Source organism: Hoplias malabaricus, chromosome 2 (genome assembly GCF_029633855.1).
Source record: "Hoplias malabaricus isolate fHopMal1 chromosome 2, fHopMal1.hap1, whole genome shotgun sequence".
In the NCBI taxonomy this organism is placed as follows: domain Eukaryota; kingdom Metazoa; phylum Chordata; class Actinopteri; order Characiformes; family Erythrinidae; genus Hoplias; species Hoplias malabaricus.
Genome location: NC_089801.1, coordinates 56,276,943 through 56,297,709, shown reverse-complemented (window position 1 = coordinate 56,297,709; position 20,767 = coordinate 56,276,943). Strand labels below are relative to the sequence as shown.

Sequence of the window (20,767 nt, the reverse complement as noted above, 5' to 3'; positions counted from 1 at the left end):
TCCAGTTTTATTTCCCAACTCAGGTCCTTTATCAAATCAGGCAGTTCTCAGTTTTTGACTGATCAAATTTTCCCAGATGTGTAAGTTTGTGAGGCATTACAAAAATCCTCTGCCACACAACAACCCTCAAACACCAAAAATATCCCTGAATCTTTTACCTGTGACCAACGACCCCAGCCCAAATCCCTTTCCTGTGACCGACCTTCCCAGCCCACATTCCCTAGCCCACATTAGCAACACCTGCCACATTCCTGATAGTTCAAAGTTGGTTTGAGGTCATCATCTGGGAAATAAATGGGTATGCATACACAGAAACAATGTTAGGCAAAATGGTCTACATTTCACACACCAGAAAAGACACATTGTGTGACCCATTTTCAGGAAATGTTCTTTTAATGTAATTTCAGAACATTAAATACACCTAAAAGTCTGGCAAGAAGCAATATCTACAGTTAATGTATAAAACAATCAGCAAAAATCCAGCTTGCAGGAAAATGTCTAATAATAAAAACTAATTTGGCATTTGATCGGCAGTGATACCCCAGCTATCCATATGTGGGATAAGAAGTCCATAACTGTCCACTCTGAGGTACAAAGGCCTCTGAAGTCTTGTATGATTTATAACCTCAGTTCTGTGAAGAAGCAATAGCAGGCTTTTTTGAGAGTCTATCTCTTCTTAATCTCGATAAAACACAGACCGGAATATTTCACGCCACCACTGAGGAAACAATCAAAAACAGGTAAGTCTGTGTTAAAGCAACATTTTAAATGAGACAGCGGAGGTGAATGGACCCTGACAACCTCTACAAGATCCTCTTGGTTTTGGAGACGCCTGTTTCCATTCACAACCACTGGACACACTCTGTTATGGGGATTCTGGGAGAAACTGTGATTGTTTCAGTGTTTACCTGATGGTGCCTGGGAGGAGGACGATGCTGAGTGTGTTTTCCTGCAGAGATTTAAATACCTTCTTTATGTTTCTGTCCATTTGTGTAATTAAACTCTCCATCAGTACATCCTGTAAACAAACAAATCATTGATTATTACGATTTGTATTGTAAGACACTTTGATTTCTGAAACACATTTCACACCCAAACACACACAGGGGTGGGACAGTAATAGTGACTGCATTTATATGCACTTTCTGCAGTTATCTGATTAATCATCGTCATATAACATGTTTACTCGTACTCTACGTTCTTCTGATTACTCTGTATTTACTCATACCCAACTTTCTTCTGATTATGCGGTCCGTGTTTACTCGTATCCAACGTTCTTCTGATTACTCGGTTTGTGTTTACTCGTACCTAACGTCCTTCTGATTACTCGGTCCGTGTTTACTCGTACCCAACCTTCTTCTGATTACTCGGTCCGTGTTTACTCGTACCCAACGTTCTTCTGATTACTCGGTTTGTATTTACTTGTACCTAACGTTCTTCTGATTACTCGGTTTGTATTTACTTGTACCTAACGTTCTTCTGATTACTCTGTTTGTGTTTACTCGTACCTAACCTTCTTCTGATTACTCGGTCCGTGTTTACTCGTACCCAACCTTCTTCTGATTACTCGGTCCGTGTTTACTCGTACCCAACGTTCTTCTGATTACTCGGTTTGTATTTACTTGTACCTAACGTTCTTCTGATTACTCTGTTTGTGTTTACTCGTACCTAACGTCCTTCTGATTACTCGGTCCGTGTTTACTCGTACCCAACGTTCTTCTGATTACTCGGTTTGTATTTACTTGTACCTAACGTTCTTCTGAATACTCTGTGTTTACTCGTACCCAACGTTCTTCTAATATTCGGTTTGTGTTTACTCGTACCTAACGTTCTTCTGATTACTCGGTTTGTGTTTACTCATACACTACGTTCTTCTGATTACTCTGTTTACTCATAACCATCTTTCTTCTGATTATGCGGTCCGTGTTTACTCGTACCCAACGTTCTTCTGATTACTCGGTTTGTGTTTACTCGTACCTAACATTCTTCTGATTACTCAGTCTGTGTTTACTCGTACCCTACGTTCTTCTGATTACTTAGTCTGTGTTTACTCATCCCCTACGTTCTTCTGATTACTCAGTCTGTGTTTACTCGTACCCAACTTTCTTCCGATTACTCTGTCCGTGTTTACTCTGACCTAGCGTTCTTCTGATTACTCGGTCCGTGATTACTCTGACCTAACGTTCTTCTGATTACTCGGTGTTTACTCATACCCTACGTTCTTCTGATTACTCGGTCTGTGTTTACTCGTACCCTACGTTCCTCTGATTACTTGGGCTGTGTTTACTCGTACCCAACGTTCTTCTGTTCATTTCACACCCAAACACACACAGGGGTGGGACAGTAATAGTGACTGCATTTATATGCACTTTCTGCAGTTATCTGATTAATCATCGTCATGTAAACATGTTTACTCGTACTCTACGTTCTTCTGATTACTCTGTATTTACTCATACCCAACTTTCTTCTGATTATGCGGTCCGTGTTTACTCGTATCCAACGTTCTTCTGATTACTCGGTTTGTGTTTACTCGTACCTAACGTCCTTCTGATTACTCGGTCTGTGTTTACTCGTACCTAACCTTCTTCTGATTACTCGGTCCGTGTTTACTCGTACCCAACGTTCTTCTGATTACTCGGTTTGTATTTACTTGTACCTAACGTTCTTCTGATTACTCTGTTTGTGTTTACTCGTACCTAACGTCCTTCTGATTAATTGGTCCGTGTTTACTCGTACCTAACGTCCTTCTGATTACTCGGTCCGTGTTTACTCGTACCCAACGTTCTTCTGATTACTCGGTTTGTATTTACTTGTACCTAACGTTCTTCTGAATACTCTGTGTTTACTCGTACCCAACGTTCTTCTAATATTCGGTTTGTGTTTACTCGTACCTAACGTTCTTCTGATTACTCGGTTTGTGTTTACTCGTACCCTACGTTCTTCTGATTACTCTGTGTTTACTCATAACCATCTTTCTTCTGATTATGCGGTCCGTGTTTACTCGTACCCAACGTTCTTCTGATTACTCGGTTTGTGTTTACTCGTACCTAACATTCTTCTGATTACTCAGTCTGTGTTTACTCGTACCCTACGTTCTTCTGATTACTTAGTCTGTGTTTACTCATCCCCTACGTTCTTCTGATTACTCAGTCTGTGTTTACTCGTACCCAACTTTCTTCCGATTACTCTGTCCGTGTTTACTCTGACCTAGCGTTCTTCTGATTACTCGGTCCGTGATTACCCTGACCTAACGTTCTTCTGATTACTCGGTGTTTACTCATACCCTACGTTCTTCTGATTACTCGGTCTGTGTTTACTCGTACCCTACGTTCCTCTGATTACTTGGGCTGTGTTTACTCGTACCCAACGTTCTTCTGATTACTCGGTCTGTCTTTCCTCGTACCCAACGTTCCTCTGATTACTTGGGCTGTGTTTACTCGTACCCAACGTTCTTTTGATTACTCGGTCTGTCTTTCCTCGTACCCAACATTCTTCTGATTACTCGGTCTGTGTTTACTCGTACCCTACGTTCTTCTGATTACTCTGTCTGTCTTTCCTCGTACCCAACGTTCCTCTGATTACTTGGGCTGTGTTTACTCATACCCAACGTTCTTTTGATTACTCGGTTTGTCTTTCCTCGTACACAACATTCTTCTGATTACTCGGTCTGTATTTACTCGTACCCTACGTTCTTCTGATTACTCGGTCCGTGTTTACTCGTACCCAACGTTCTTCTGATTACTCGGTTTGTGTTTACTCGTACCCAACGTTCTTCTGATTACTCAGTCTGTGTTTACTTGTTACCTACATTCTTCTGATTACTCTGTGTTTACTCGTACACAACTTTCTTCTGATTACTCGGTTTGTGTTTACTCGTACCTAACGTCCTTCTGATTACTCGGTCCGTGTTTACTCGTACCTAACCTTCTTCTGATTACTCGGTCCGTGTTTACTCGTACCCAACGTTCTTCTGATTACTCGGTTTGTATTTACTTGTACCTAACGTTCTTCTGATTACTCTGTTTGTGTTTACTCGTACCTAACGTCCTTCTGATTAATCGGTCCGTGTTTACTCGTACCTAACGTCCTTCTGATTACTCGGTCCGTGTTTACTCGTACCCAACGTTCTTCTGATTACTCGGTTTGTATTTACTTGTACCTAACGTTCTTCTGAATACTCTGTGTTTACTCGTACCCAACGTTCTTCTGATTACTTGGTTTGTGTTTACTCATACCCAACGCTCTTCTGATTACTCGGTCCGTGTTTACTCGTATCCAACGTTCTTCTGATTACTCGGTTTGTGTTTACTCGTACCTAACGTTCTTCTGATTACTCGGTTTGTGTTTACTCGTACCTAACGTTCTTCTGATTACTCTGTGTTTACTCGTACCTAACGTTCTTCTGATTACTCAGTCTGTGTTTACTCGTTCCCTACGTTCTTCTGATTACTCAGTCTGTGTTTACTCGTATCCCACGTTCTTCTGATTACTCAGTCTGTGTTTACTCGTTCCCTACGTTCTTCTGATTATTCTGTGTTTACTTATACCCAACTTTCTTCTGATTACGCGGTCCGTGTTTACTCGTACCTAACGTTCTTCTGATTACTCGGTTTGTGTTTACTCGTACCTAACGTTCTTCTGATTACTCGGTTTGTGTTTACTCGTACCTAACGTTCTTCTGATTACTCGGTTTGTGTTTACTCGTACCCTACGTTCTTCTGATTACTCTGTGTTTACTCATAACCATCTTTCTTCTGATTATGCGGTCCGTGTTTACTCGTACCCAACGTTCTTCTGATTACTCGGTTTGTGTTTACTCGTACCTAACATTCTTCTGATTACTCAGTCTGTGTTTACTCGTACCCTACGTTCTTCTGATTACTTAGTCTGTGTTTACTCATCCCCTACGTTCTTCTGATTACTCAGTCTGTGTTTACTCATACCCAACTTTCTTCTGATTACTCTGTGTTTACTCATACCCTACGTTCTTCTGATTACTCAGTCTGTGTTTACTCATACCCAACTTTCTTCTGATTACTCGGTCCGTGTTTACTCTGACCTAACATTCTTCTGATTACTCGGTCCGTGTTTACTCGTACCCAACTTTCTTCCGATTACTCGGTGTTTACTCATACCCTACGTTCTTCTGATTACTCGGTCTGTGTTTACTCGTACCCTACGTTCCTCTGATTACTTGGGCTGTGTTTACTCGTACCCAACGTTCTTCTGATTACTCGATCTGTCTTTCCTCGTACCCAACGTTCCTCTGATTACTTGGGCTGTGTTTACTCGTACCCTACGTTCTTCTGATTACTTAGTCTGTGTTTACTCATCCCCTACGTTCTTCTGATTACTCAGTCTGTGTTTACTCATACCCAACTTTCTTCTGATTACTCTGTGTTTACTCATACCCTACGTTCTTCTGATTACTCAGTCTGTGTTTACTCATACCCAACTTTCTTCTGATTACTCGGTCCGTGTTTACTCTGACCTAACATTCTTCTGATTACTCGGTCCGTGTTTACTCGTACCCAACTTTCTTCCGATTACTCGGTGTTTACTCATACCCTACATTCTTCTGATTACTCGGTCTGTGTTTACTCGTACCCTACGTTCCTCTGATTACTTGGGCTGTGTTTACTCGTACCCAACGTTCTTCTGATTACTCGATCTGTCTTTCCTCGTAACCAACGTTCCTCTGATTACTTGGGCTGTGTTTACTCGTACCCAACGTTCTTTTGATTACTCGGTCTGTCTTTCCTCGTACCCAACATTCTTCTGATTACTCGGTCTGTGTTTACTCGTACCCTACGTTCTTCTGATTACTCTGTCTGTCTTTCCTCGTACCCAACGTTCCTCTGATTACTTGGGCTGTGTTTACTCATACCCAACGTTCTTTTGATTACTCGGTTTGTCTTTCCTCGTACACAACATTCTTCTGATTACTCGGTCTGTATTTACTCGTACCCTACGTTCTTCTGATTACTCGGTCCGTGTTTACTCGTACCCAACGTTCTTCTGATTACTCGGTTTGTGTTTACTCGTACCCAACGTTCTTCTGATTACTCAGTCTGTGTTTACTCGTTACCTACGTTCTTCTGATTACTCTGTGTTTACTCATACCCAACTTTCTTCTGATTACGCGGTCCGTGTTTACTCGTACCCAACGTTCTTCTGATTACTCGGTTTGTGTTTACTCGTACCTAACGTTCTTCTGATTACTCGGTTTGTGTTTACTCGTACCTGACGTCCTTCTGATTACTCGGTTTGTGTTTACTCGTACCTAACGTTGTTCTGATTACTCGGTTTGTGTTTACTCGTACCCTACGTTCTTCTGATTACTCTGTGTTTACTCATAACCATCTTTCTTCTGATTATGCGGTCCGTGTTTACTCGTATCCAACGTTCTTCTGATTACTCGGTTTGTGTTTACTCGTACCCAACGTTCTTCTGATTACTCGGTTTGTGTTTACTCGTACCCTACGTTCTTCTGATTACTCTGTGTTTACTCATAACCATCTTTCTTCTGATTATGCGGTCCATGTTTACTCGTATCCAACGTTCTTCTGATTACTCGGTTTGTGTTTACTCGTACCTAACGTTCTTCTGATTACTCAGTCTGTGTTTACTCGTACCCTACGTTCTTCTGATTACTTAGTCTGTGTTTACTCATCCCCTACGTTCTTCTGATTACTCAGTCTGTGTTTACTCATACCCAACTTTCTTCTGATTACTCTGTGTTTACTCATACCCAACTTTGTTCTGATTACTCGGTCCGTGTTTACTCTGACCTAACATTCTTCTGATTACTCGGTCCGTGTTTACTCGTACCCAACTTTCTTCCGATTACTCTGTCCGTGTTTACTCTGACCTAACGTTCTTCTAATTACTCGGTCCGTGATTACTCTGACCTAACGTTCTTCTGATTACTCGGTGTTTACTCATACCCTATGTTCTTCTGATTACTCGGTCTGTGTTTACTCGTACCCTACGTTCCTCTGATTACTCGGTCTGTGTTTACTCGTACCCAACGTTCCTCTGATTACTTGGGCTGTGTTTACTCGTACCCAACGTTCTTTTGATTACTCGGTCTGTCTTTTCTCGTACCCAACATTCTTCTGATTACTCGGTCTGTGTTTACTCGTACCCTACGTTCTTCTGATTACTCGGTCCGTGTTTACTCGTACCCAACGTTCTTCTGATTACTCGGTTTGTGTTTACTCGTACCCAACGTTCTTCTGATTACTCGGTTTGTGTTTACTTGTACCTAACGTTCTTCTGATTACTCGGTTTGTGTTTTCTCGTACCTAACGTTCTTCTGATTACTCTGTTTGTGTTTACTCGTACCTAACGTTCTTCTGATTACTCTGTTTGTGTTTACTCGTACCTAACGTTCTTCTGATTACTCTGTCTGTCTTTCCTCGTACCCAACGTTCCTCTGATTACTTGGGCTGTGTTTACTCGTACCCAACGTTCTTTTGATTACTCGGTCTGTCTTTCCTCGTACCCAACATTCTTCTGATTACTCGGTTTGTGTTTACTCGTACCCTACGTTCTTCTGATTACTCGGTCCGTGTTTACTCGTACCCAACGTTCTTCTGATTACTCGGTTTGTGTTTACTCGTACCCAACGTTCTTCTGATTACTCTGTGTTTACTCGTACCTAACGTTCTTCTGATTACTCAGTCTGTGTTTACTCGTTACCTACGTTCTTCTGATTATTCTGTGTTTACTCATACCCAACTTTCTTCTGATTACGCGGTCCGTGTTTACTCGTATCCAACGTTCTTCTGATTACTCGGTTTGTGTTTACTCGTACCTAACGTTCTTCTGATTACTCGGTTTGTGTTTACTCGTACCCTACGTTCTTCTGATTACTCGGTTTGTGTTTACTCGTACCCTACGTTCTTCTGATTACTCTGTGTTTACTCATAACCATCTTTCTTCTGATTATGCGGTCCGTGTTTACTCGTATCCAACGTTCTTCTGATTACTCGGTTTGTCTTTACTCGTACCTAACGTTCTTCTGATTACTCAGTCTGTGTTTACTTGTACCCTACGTTCTTCTGATTACTTAGGCTGTGTTTACTCATCCCCTACGTTCTTCTGATTACTCAGTCTGTGTTTACTCATACCCAACTTTCTTCTGATTACTCTGTGTTTACTCATACCCTACGTTCTTCTGATTACTCAGTCTGTGTTTACTCATACCCAACTTTTTTATCTGATTACTCGGTCCGTGTTTACTCTGACCTAACATTCTTCTGATTACTCGGTCCGTGTTTACTCGTACCCAACTTTCTTCCGATTACTCTGTCCGTGTTTACTCTGACCTAACGTTCTTCTGATTACTCGGTCCGTGATTACTCTGACCTAACGTTCTTTTGATTACTTGGTCCGTGATTACTCTGACCTAACGTTCTTTTGATTACTTGGTCCGTGATTACTCTGACCTAACGTTCTTCTGATTACTCGGTGTTTACTCATACCCTACATTCCTCTGATTACTTGGGCTGTGTTTACTCGTACCCAACGTTCTTTTGATTACTCGGTCTGTCTTTCCTCGTACCCAACATTCTTCTGATTACTCGGTCTGTGTTTACTTGTACCCTACGTTCTTCTGATTAATCTGTCTGTGTTTACTCGTACCCTACGTTCTTCTAATTACTCTGTCTGTGTTTACTCGTTCCCTACGTTCTTCTGATTACTCAGTCTGTCTTTACTCATACGTGCATGGGAGCAAACGTAACCAGACAAGGTCTCAGACACTTCTAATTCTGGGAATTAGTTGAGAAAGGTACATATTACTGGTAAAAAACATACTGAATAAGTAGATATGATTAAAAACAGTGGAATATCAAATCTGCTCCTCAATCCCAGGCACAGTACACACTGAAAGGCTACTGAGACCACACCCCTGCACTGTTCATTCCTCCATCACAGGTACAGCATAAATCCAGATGATTTATAAAAAGCTGACACTCACTGAAAGCACACATTTGGACCGAAGCACTACCTAAAGCCAGGTAGGTTTTGACGAGATTCATGTTTTCATTGACAGTGATAGCATTTAAATATTTAAGCAACTTTTAAATCAAGGTTAATCTCACAGTTACTTGGTGTCTGTTAAATCAGAAAAGATCAATGAGTAATTACATTTAAGAGACTAGTTTACCAAGGCTAGCAGGCTAGCAAGAGTTTAGCTTACCAAGGCTATTACCAAATTTTCCACCCCTTTGCCACCCTAGACACTTCTGAAATTTTCTCATAATTCTGTATCTGAAAATTCATCAAGTACCACCCGCTCCAACCAGTAGTTACCATGGACATGCAGCAGCTCGGGTCTCTATCTGTTATGGAGGGACACACGCTGTGTTTAAAAGAACAGATGCTGGTCTCCATCTCAGCAGCAGTGCAGAGAAGCTGTGAGGGGAGTAGCGCTGCCTGATAAATGTGAAATCATAAGACAATAATACCCATATTTGCAGCTAAAGTGGGCCCATGTTTACAAAAGTCGCAGCAGGAAGTTGATGTCACGTGTTCTGTGATATTACTGGATGTTGCAGGGCAGACATCAAATTATTATGGATAAGTGTGTGTAAACACACTCAGTGACACAGGAGTGCAGGACAGACTTATGTTGAATAAGAGAAGATGAAACCAAGCGAGGCATTCATAAGCCCAAGGGGATGTTTCTAACATGGCACTGGGCCACACACACTCCTCCTCCTCCTTCTACAGTGCCACCATGAGCTCCCCACATAGAGGAGCACCCAGCTACACCAAGCCCAGTGTGGTTCCCTGTCCCCAGTGAGTGTGGATTCTGCAGGTAAAGAATATCTGCTCACCTGTGGACAGGTGTGCTCTGCAGGCACTGCCTTCTCTTTTCCCACCTGTGTCCCTAGACTGAACGTTTCTCCATCCCTCTCCGTGGCACTGGGACAGGTGTGTGTCCAGGTTTGCATATGAGGTGGTGTGAGAGCACGACACACACTCAGTGTCCTGTTCTCCATCTGCACCTGGGAACCCAACACTGCAGATACACTCTCAGGGTTGACAAACTCTAAAACCGCAAAAACAAAGGACACAAATCAGGGAAAGTAGCGACGGAGAAGTCCATCTCAGCATTTACTTACAATCGACACACTTCTGGAACACTGCTGCAAGGCGTTGAGGCATTCGGCCATCTTTAGATGTCAGGCTCTGGATCACAAACACCATCCAAATTCACACTAAAGAAACTGGATGGAGTGCCATCTCTCCACAGAACACCGTTCCACTGTTCCAAAACTCAGTGCTGGGAGTTTTAAAAACTCATCATCACAAGGGGCACATAGCTGTAACTTCACCCTGAATGAACACTGAGTGTTCTGAGTAAGTTTATTAACTCACTGATACGAGCTGGTCGCCACTGTTTCCCAGAGTTCTTTGCGGGTGTGGTGATGTCATGGATGGGACCGAATGGGCTAAATGCCTGGAGGAGCTTGTCATGATGTTGTAAGGAGAGACCACCCACGTAGACTTCACCATCATTTAAAACGTCATCCTGTAGCTCCGCCAGAGACACCTGGAGATCCAGAGTCGACTCACTGACCGGCCTCTGGACCTGCAATTACCGCCACACACACGACGACAAGACACTGTAACTATCGTTAACTGAAAGGTTATATCTGTGTGGGTGTGTGTTTGGGGGGGTACCTTTATCGTGGTGTGGTGTATCTGCTGATTGTTTAGAGACTGAAGTGTGAGCTGGGCTCCCTCCGGCTGCTCAAACTCAACCACAGCGTAGAGCTGCAAACACAGACATGACAACTGAACACATCCCAATAGCTCCTTAAACACACACACACACACACACACTGTGTGTGAGTAATTCATAACATGCACTATGGGGACTTCTCTACCTCTGGGAGGGAAGGGAAGCTGTTTTAAGGTTGGGATTAGGGTTAGGTTTAGGCCAGTAGTACTTATATAACATTAGATAAACATTTGCATAATGAATGGAAGTCTATGTATTGGGTTGTATGTGTGTGTTTGTCTGTTTATATTCTCACCGTGTGTGTTTTCTTCAGTAATCTGATTGAGCGTAGGTTTCCATAGCGACAGAGAAGCATGTGTATTTTCTTGTGTGTGTAATTAGCTGGTAATGGGCCAACAAACAACACACACATCTGTTTCAACCTGTCCTCCATCTGAAACACACACACACACACACACACACACACACACACACACAGTTATACAGGATGCTTGGTTACTGTGATCACAGAAACAAATGCCAAACATAAAAGAGCTTGGCTTTGTCTGAATTATTAACATCTTTATTAACAATCTACTGGAAAAAACTACATCTATAACAAATGATTTAAATCAAATCTAATCTGGCACCTGCTGAAGGTGGAACTGTGTTCCTGACTCTGGAGTCTGACTGAGAGAACAGAACTGCAGAACACTCAGAGAGTAACACCCTGATACATTCCTACACACACCCAGAACCTGCAGAGAGAGACCAGAGAGAGATATAATTAAACAAATGAATAATTATTTAAGTCATTGTTATTATAGTGATGTTGTTGTTGTTGTTAACAGTAAGAATGTGGTCACCTCTGTGTCTGTGTTGCAGTAATGATGACGCCTCAGCTGACGAGAGGACGAGATGCCTTCTGTCACATCTGACCTGCCCACAAACAAAGCTGATTGGCCAGATCTCTGAAGGATATGTCCAAACTTCAAAGAGCTGTGGAGAGAGAAGTACTACTGACCACCACTGACCACATTACTAACCACATTACTGACCACTACTGACCATACACTGTGTTACTGACCTTAATATGCTGCTGTTTAAAGATCCATTTAAAGTTCCATTAACAGGAGACTGAGGAACTGGACACACACCCCACAGCTCCTCCAGATGAGTCTTTACTACCTGAGAGACCAAGACCAGAGAGACAGAGACCACAATCGGACCAGAGGGAGAGAGAGAGATCAGAGAGTCCGACCAGAGAGAGAGAGAGACCAGAGTCAGACCAGAGAGAGAGAGACCAGAGAGACAGAAACCACAGTCAGATGAGAGAGTCAGACCAGACAGAGAGAGAGACAAGAGTGAGAGAGAGACCAGAGAGACAGAGACCACAGTCAGACGAGAGAGTCAGACCCGACAGAGAGAGAGAGACCAGAATGAGAGAGAGACCAGAATGAGAGAGAGAGACCAGAGAGACAGAGACCACAGTCAGACCAGAGAGAGAGACCAGAGAGTCCGACCAGAGAGAGAGAGACCAGAATCAGACCAGAGAGAGAGAGAGAAAGGGACAGAGAACAGAGTCAGACCAGAGAGAGAGAACAGAGTCAGACCAGAGAGAGAGAGAGACAGAGAACAGAGTCAGACCAGAGAGAGAGAACAGAGTCAGACCAGAGAGAGAGAGAGAGAACAGAGTCAGACCAGAGAGAGAGAACAGAGTCAGACCAGAGGGAGAGATCAGAGTCAAACCAGAGAGAGAGACCAGAGTCAGACCAGAGTCAGAACAGAGTCAGACCAGAGAGAGGGAACAAAGTCAGACCAGAGAGAGAGACCAGAGTCAGACCAGAGAGAGAGAACAGAGTCAGACCAGAGAGAGAGAACAGAGTCAGACCAGAGAGAGGGAACAAAGTCAGACCAGAGAGAGGGAACAAAGTCAGACCAGAGAGAGAGATCAGAGTCAGACCAGAGTCAGACCAGAGAGAGGGAACAAAGTCAGACCAGAGAGAGAGACCAGAGTCAGACCAGAGAGAGAGAACAGAGTCAGACCAGAGAGAGAGAACAGAGTCAGACCAGAGAGAGGGAACAAAGTCAGACCAGAGAGAGAGATCAGAGTCAGACCAGAGTCAGACCAGAGAGAGAGATCAGAGTCAGACCAGAGTCAGACCAGAGAGAGGGAACAAAGTCAGACCAGAGAGAGAGATCAGAGTCAGACCAGAGTCAGACCAGAGAGAGAGATCAGAGTCAGACCAGAGTCAGACCAGAGAGAGGGAACAAAGTCAGACCAGAGAGAGAGACCAGAGTCAGACCAGAGAGTGAGAACAGAGTCAGACCAGAGAGAGAGAACAGAGTCAGACCACAGTCTGACTAGAGAGAGAGACCAGAGTCAGACCAGAGTCAGACCAGAGAGAGAGATCAGAGTCAGACCAGAGTCAGACCAGAGAGAGGGAACAAAGTCAGACCAGAAAGAGAGACCAGAGTCAGACCAGAGAGAGAGAGAACAGAGTCAGACCAGAGAGAGAGAACAGAGTCAGACCACAGTCTGACTAGAGAGAGAGACCAGAGTCAGACCAGAGTCTGACCAGAGAGAGAGACCATAGTCAGACCAGACTCAGACAAAACCAGAGAGGGACCCTGCTCTGCTCAGACACTGAGAGCTGCTGAGTGGGGGATTGTAGGTAATGTAGAATTTACCTTTTTGGGTCCATTGCTGATAAAATACTGAGCGAGGTCCAGAGCAGCTTGTGCATCTTCACAGGGGTCATGACCTCTTCTGCCCTCACACTGTATCTCTCTCCTTACACACACCCAGCCCCACACACACACACCACATGCATTTAGAAAGAAAATGTGTTCACCGGAAACCTTCTTGGAGATTTGTAAATCTGTTACCCTAAGGAGTGTGTGTGTGTGTGTGTGTGACTCACTGGAGGATGACCTCTGCTAGGCGTTTGAGTTTGAACTTCTGTCCAAACTGTCTGCAGTAGAGCAGCGAGGTGTCGATGACGTGGGGGTGGATCATCTGCACAAACACAGAGCCAAGTTTGCTGTTTTGTAAACAGTGATAAACAAACAAACAAACACACTAATCAACCATAACAATAAAACCACCTGGTTTCACTGCACTGTCCACTCTCTCAGCTCCACTGTCTACACCAGTTACTCTCCATACCTTGTTAGGTTCTTCAGTGGTCAGGACCCCCACAGAGCAGGTATGATTTGGGTGGTGGATCATGAAAAATGTGATGGTTTTAATGTTATGGCTGATCGTGTCTGTTTCACGCTGTTGGTTAGTGGTATGTGATGTGTTTGACTTCTGAGTGCAAATAAGGGATGTGTCAGAGAACACACTCCTGCTGCACAGAGCCTGTCCCTCAGATGGGAGCAGCCTTCTCTGACACAACCTGGCCACTGGGGGTCAGTATAACCTCTGATTAATCATGAGTAGGGCCAATGGAGGACACAACTGACCGCAGCTATAAACTCCCCCTACAGCATCCACAGAAACACTCAGAGGACGGGTCACACAGACACATGCATCTGACCTGATGTTCCCCACCTCTCGCCCACTGCACTCGGAGGGTCCTCACCTTCAGAGCCCGCAGGTCGTTCTCCAGAGAGTGTCCGACCAGGACAGCGTCCTCGGGCAGGAGGTCCTGAATCATCTTCTGGACGTCTTCCAGACGAGTGTCCACACCCTCCAGCATCGAGTGGGTGATACCAGAAAACCTGCAGCAACACACACCAGCTCCAATACACATCGCATAAACACAACACACACACCACAGAACAGACTCACACCTGCTTCAATACACACAGCATAAATACAACACACACCACAGACTCACTGACAGAGAGTGAGATGATTAAATGCAACAATGCTCCAATACACACCACATACACCACAGAACAGACTCACACACCTGCTTCAATACACACAGCATAAAACAACACACTCCATAGACTCACACACCTGCTCCAATACACACCACATACACACCACAGAACAGATTCACACACCTGCTCCAATACACACCAAACACACAACACACCACATTATTGGTAATCTCCTGTGTGTGTGTGTGTGTGTGTGTGTTAGTTATTACCTGGTGAAGTAGTTGATGATGGGGTTGTATGGTTTGACCAGTTTGTCCAATACACAGCGCCCCCGGCTGTCCACTAGGGCTACACGCGTTAACTCATTGCCTGCGTGAGTTAAACACTGAAACACACACCACAGACTGGTCAGGCTTACTGTCCCCACACACATACACACCTCCTGCAGGAGTCCTACCACTACCCCTGTTGCATTATGGGTAATATGGTCCAGTGCAGACTCACCATCTCACAGTCCAGCCCGAAAAGCGGGCTGCTGTCCGTCACAGGGCCATCAGCGCCAGAGCTCACAAACCCCTCACAGCTACGCAATCCTGCAGGGCATTGTAGGTACAGGGTTAGCCTGAGTGTGAAAGGGTTATTAAGAAGTAGTGCGTGTGTGTTATTACACCCTAATTTCTCCTTGAGGCACTGCCCATATTCTCCAGGCCTTTTATGAAGTGTGGAGTCAGAGAAGGATGACATATTTAAAACTGAGCATGAAGCTCTGGTTTTCTCCTTTTAGAGTTATATTTACCTTCCCTGGCTCTATTTTAATAACATATTTTACTAGCTGTTTTCACTCTTACTATTATTATTATTATTATTATTATTATTTTAGCGTTGTAGGAATTGTGGTTCAAACATGTGAAAGAATCAATGAACCCTTTACAGAGGAGGCCGACCACTCTATCCATAAAGTCGGTTTTAAAGCCATAGTTCACGCTTGTAATCAAGAAAAACTTTTTATAAAATTCAGATGTTTCCTCACTATAAACTACTGCTGGAAATCACTCTAATGTGTTTACGAAGCCCCAGCGTCTGTAAATGGGTAAAAAAAAAAAAACAAAGTGTCTGGGTCCGGTATGCTAGGCTTTCTCTCTCTTTGCTCACGGCAGACTCCAAACGCTGAAAAGCACCAGCCGAGATGAGGATATTGCTCTATTCCTGCTCCATATGGGGTAACACTGACTTATTTTTGCTATTACAGTTACATTACTTAAGGTGGAACTGACTCTCAATTCAGAAGAGCGCTAACTACATGAAAGTAAACACAGAGTGAAAATGCTACAAAACTAAACACCTCGAGTTACACAAGTTTCTGTGGGAATTCAAACAGTGAATAAACACTTACAGACAATTTACACTTCAGACACCAAGAAGATACAGTCGATTCTTACTCACACACACTGCTCCACCTTAAAAGATGTGGAGCTTAGGATTGCGCTTCCCCACAATCGTAGACATCCCCTTTAATGTAAAAAAATGTAAAGTGTCTCTCTCTCACCTTTAACTGGGAAGTTGCATTTAATCATCTCACTCTCTGTCAGCAGGATGTGGCTCATCCCTCTTTTCTTCAAACCAAACCTCTGCACAATGGGGTGACAGAGAACCTCAACTATACACACACACACACACAAATACAAACAAACAAACAGAATAAAAATAAATGTAACTACCTTGTTATTCCCTGAAAGAGACTTTTAGTTATACACTAGAACAGTATGGGGCAATATAGCACTCTGTAATGTTCATATGATCCACACAGTCTTTCTGACAATGTGTAATAAACTACAGGAAGAATAGGGTGCAATATAACGTTCTGTAAAGTTCATATGATCCTCACAGTCGTTCTGACAGAGTATAATACACTAAAGGAAGAGCAGGGTGCGATATAATTCTCTATAATGTTCATATGATCCACACATTCATTCTGACAGTGTGTAATACACTACAAGAAGAGTAGGGTGTGATATAATGCTCTGTAATGTTCATATGATCCTCACAGTCGTTCTGACAGTGTGTAATACACTACAGGAAGAGTAGGGTGCAATATAATGCTCTATAATGTTCATATGATCCACACATTCATTCTGACAGTGTGTAATACACTGCAAGAAGAGTAGGGTGCGATATAATGCTCTGTAATGTTCATATGATCCTCACAGTCGTTCTGACAGAGTGTAATACACTACAGGAAGAGTAGGGGGCAATATAATGCTCTGTAATGTTCATATGATCCTCACAGTCGTTCTGACAGAGTGTAATACACTACAGGAAGAGTAGGGTGCGATATAATGCTCTGTAATGTTCATATGATCCTCACAGTCGTTCTGACAGTGTGTAATACACTACAGGAAGAGTAGGGGGAGATATAATGCTCTGTAATGTTCATATGATCCTCACAGTCGTTCTGACAGAGTGTAATACACTACAGGAAGAGTAGGGGGAGATATAATGCTCTGTAATGTTCATATGATCCTCACAGTCATTCTGACAAAGTGTAATACACTACAGGAAGAGTGGGGGGCAATATAATGCTCTGTAATGTTCATATGATCCTCACAGTCATTCTGACAGTGTGTAATACACTACAGGAAGAGTGGGGGGCAATATAATGCTCTGTAATGTTCATATGATCCTCACAGTCATTCTGACAGTGTGTAATACACTACAGGAAGAGTAGGGGGAGATATAATGCTCCATAATGTTCACATGATCTACATGGCCATTCTGACAGAGTGTAATACACTACAGGAATAGTATGGGGCGATATAATGCTCTGTAATGTTCTCATGATCTACACGGCTGTTCTGACAGAGTGTAATACACTACAGGCAGAGTAGCGGATTAGCCCATAATGAAGGTGGATTAATATAGCATCCTGTGAATAATTGATCAGTACAGAATTCAGAGAGCTGCCACTGACCTGTAGGGGACGCAGTCTGGATCGGGTTGGGTGGGAACCGAGCATCAGGGACTTCAGAGTTGAGGAGAGCTGACAGCAGGTGACCTGAGGAGGGCACCAGAGTACATCTCTGTGGAAGAGAAAATAAATTCAAACTCAGAACAGCACCCCACACTGGTCACTCTCAGAAACACACACTGTAGACACAGGAATAAAACTGTATAAGGTTCATCACAAACAATATTTACACTTACGTCAAATCACATCTGTTTCTGGACCATACAACCACTACACTCTAAACAGCATTACTGTCTGTGTGTGTGTTTGTGTGTGTGTAACCCACTCACGGTGCTGTATTTCCTCCGTAGGTTTCTGAACTGACTGTAATAATTGTAGAAGTGGAGCTGAGTCAGTCCCTCCAGAACAGCCACGTTAACCCTCGCCACTCTACGTCTCCCACGTAGACGACACCAGCTGGACACAGACAGACAGACACACACACACACACACACATTGTCCCCACATCAGTGCACTAGCTGGACACAGATAAAAGTACATCCACCCCACATCACTCCAGATACCTCTTCAATATGTCAGTTTATGTACAGCACTGTGCACCTGAGAATATTATTATTATTTAAAAGAATTTATATTCCCAATATATGCTGTGATTGTATAAAACTCTATATAAAACCAATAATAATAATAATAATAAATACAAAAATATAAATACAATTAATAGATTATTTCTAAAAATTACACAGAATTCCAGAATTGGTTAGCATAGTAATTGTTTACTCAGGGACAAAATTCCAGAACACGATTACCATAGTAACTGATGACTTAACGACAGAATTCAGAAATGTTACCATAGCAACCCTTTACTCAGAAACAGAATTCCAGAACTATGTCACTACAGTAACTCTTTAATCAGGGAGAGAATTCCAGAAGTATGTTACCACATGTGATGAAGCGAAGATTGCCCATCACTAGAGACTGTGTATGTAAGTGTTATATTAGCCTGTATACTTATTTGTCTCTTTGCTAGCAAATTGAGTAAGGGAAGGTTGATTGGACAGAGCCCACCTATGGGAGTGCCCATCCTCATTTTCACTTGACCACAACCTACCCGGTGACTTTGTGTCTCATTATTAGGGATTCAGCGAAGCATCGTCACATCATAGCAACTCTTTACTCAGAAACAGAATTCCAGAATTATGTCACCACAGTAACTCTTTACTCAGGGACAGAATTCCAGAAGTGTGTTTCCATAGTAACTCTTTACTCAGGGACAGAATTCCGGAAGTGTGTTACCATAATAACCCTTTATCCACGGACAAAACCTGAAGTGTGTTACCATAGTAACTCTTTACTCGGGGATAGAATTCTAGAACTATGTTACTATAGTAACTCTTTACTCAGGGATAGAATTCTAGAACTATGTTACTATAGTAACTCTCTAATCAGGGACAGAACTCCAGAAGTGTTTTACCATAGTAACTCTTTACTCAGGGACAGAATTCTGGAATTGTGTTACCATAGTAACTCTGTACTCAGGGACAGAATTCCAGAACTATGTTACTATAATAACTATCTAATCAAGGAGAGAATTCCGGAAGTGTGTTGCCATAGTAAGTCTTTACTCAGGGAGAGAATTCCAGAACTATGTTACTATAGTAACCCTACTCAGGGGACAGAATTCCAGAAATATGTCACCACAGTATCTCTTTAATCAGGGACAGAATTCCAGAAATATGTCAACACAGTAACTCTTTAATCAGGGACAGAATTCCAAACGTCTGGTACAATATTATCAGTATTGATCCAGTACATATCTTTATATGGATCAGAATTCCTGATGTGTGTGTGACCAGAACTATCGGAGCATGTACCTGGGCTTTTTCGTGCCGTAGCTTTTCCCGAGTGTGGCGTAGTGCAGCAGCTCACACACGTCCTCCACTGTAATGGGCTCACACTGCTGCCCTGGGGTCCGGGAGAACAGAGGCTTACATTGCCTCTAGGACAGGGGAAATACACACACACAGAAACTGAACATCTGCACAGTCAGAACATCACTACAGTGTCAGAACATCTGCACAGAGACCGAACATCTGTCAGTACCTGTGCTGTTTGGTGGTTCTCCAGGGGTTCCTCACTGGTCTTTGCTCTTTTCTGAGCGCTGGACATTGGAGTGGCATCCAGTTTTCTTTTACTGCTCATCTCCACAGACATGATGGGCCCTCCGGTGACCTTGGAGAACCCTGAGGAACACACCGGAAACCTCTGAACTAACGGAACTACTGTTAGTGAGACAGGATCTCCTGAGGACTTTTCAAAAACCCTGTCTTCTGTGACACCTCACTTTTTGTGGCTCCTGTGAATCCAACGCTCCTAACATGCCGCAGATGTGGATTCAGTATCAGTTTTGACCACTATGACACACAGATCCACATCACTCAATGCTACTGCAGTACTGAGCTGTTGGACACTGATTCTGTATTGGCCCAATATTATTATATAAATAATTATGACAATCCAGGAATGTTATCATGTCAAATTTGCCTAATACTGACTTTGTAGGGAAATTTTTTTGATTCAGTATGAATTCTCATAATATTGATTCATTACTGATCCTCAGAATAACCATTTACTAAGAATCTTCACAATACAGATTCAGTATAAACCGAATAATATTGATTCAATATCGATATTCATAATATCGTTTCTGTATCCCAACTAAGGAGCTCCACTCTATTTTGACACAAAAAGTGATTCATTACAGACACGTGTGAATATTTTGAGCAGTTGAGAGCTCAGATGTGTGAGAGGTTAATTTTAGAATGAGTCGTAATCTCGTGTGTACGTTAACTGTGGTTAAACCTTTAATAAGCCCGAGTTTAACGGGAGTAAAGTGAGTTAAAGTGAGTGCATTAGACCCATGTTGCTGATCCTGCTAACTGCTACAGAGCTAAACCCCTCTAAAGTTGCTCTGTCTGAGGCTGCTGTCTCTGAATACCGCGATAATCTGGCTCTATATATTGCTATCTGTTATCCTGTGCCGAAGAAAAGCTTTATTTTGAAGAAGAAAGCGAAGGAAAATGAAAAATAATAGCTCACCTTTGCTGCTCTGAATCGATTATGTGTCCTGGCGAGTCCTATTAGCAGAGCGCCGAGTTGGCGGCGGGGGAACAGGATTTGAAATCGAGCCGGAGAGTATGAATTAAAGTTACTGAGTTTACGCTCGTTTT

General features: G+C 43.0%; 1 protein-coding gene across 2 annotated transcripts; it reads right to left on the bottom strand.

Moving 5' to 3' along the window:
- Nucleotides 1–427: 427 nt before the first annotated feature.
- LOC136686517 (RNA exonuclease 5-like) lies at nt 428–20,767 on the bottom strand. Of its 2 annotated transcripts, none has more exons than XM_066660344.1 (20): nt 20,637–20,767; nt 19,641–19,780; nt 19,412–19,536; nt 17,867–17,993; nt 17,541–17,649; nt 16,119–16,229; nt 15,077–15,165; nt 14,842–14,957; nt 14,326–14,483; nt 13,663–13,757; nt 13,430–13,549; nt 11,826–11,926; nt 11,605–11,737; nt 11,389–11,496; nt 11,055–11,192; nt 10,699–10,791; nt 10,393–10,606; nt 9,849–10,063; nt 909–1,018; nt 428–718 (listed from the first exon to the last, which is right to left on the bottom strand). In XM_066660344.1, exons 2-20 carry the CDS (start codon nt 19,749–19,751, stop codon nt 667–669), a joined length of 2,325 nt encoding a protein of 774 aa, XP_066516441.1. In that variant the 5' UTR covers nt 19,752–19,780; nt 20,637–20,767; the 3' UTR covers nt 428–666. The 2 variants fall into 2 exon arrangements, with proteins under 2 accessions (XP_066516441.1, XP_066516442.1); XM_066660345.1 differs by having other exon boundaries at nt 13,430–13,532; nt 14,326–14,464.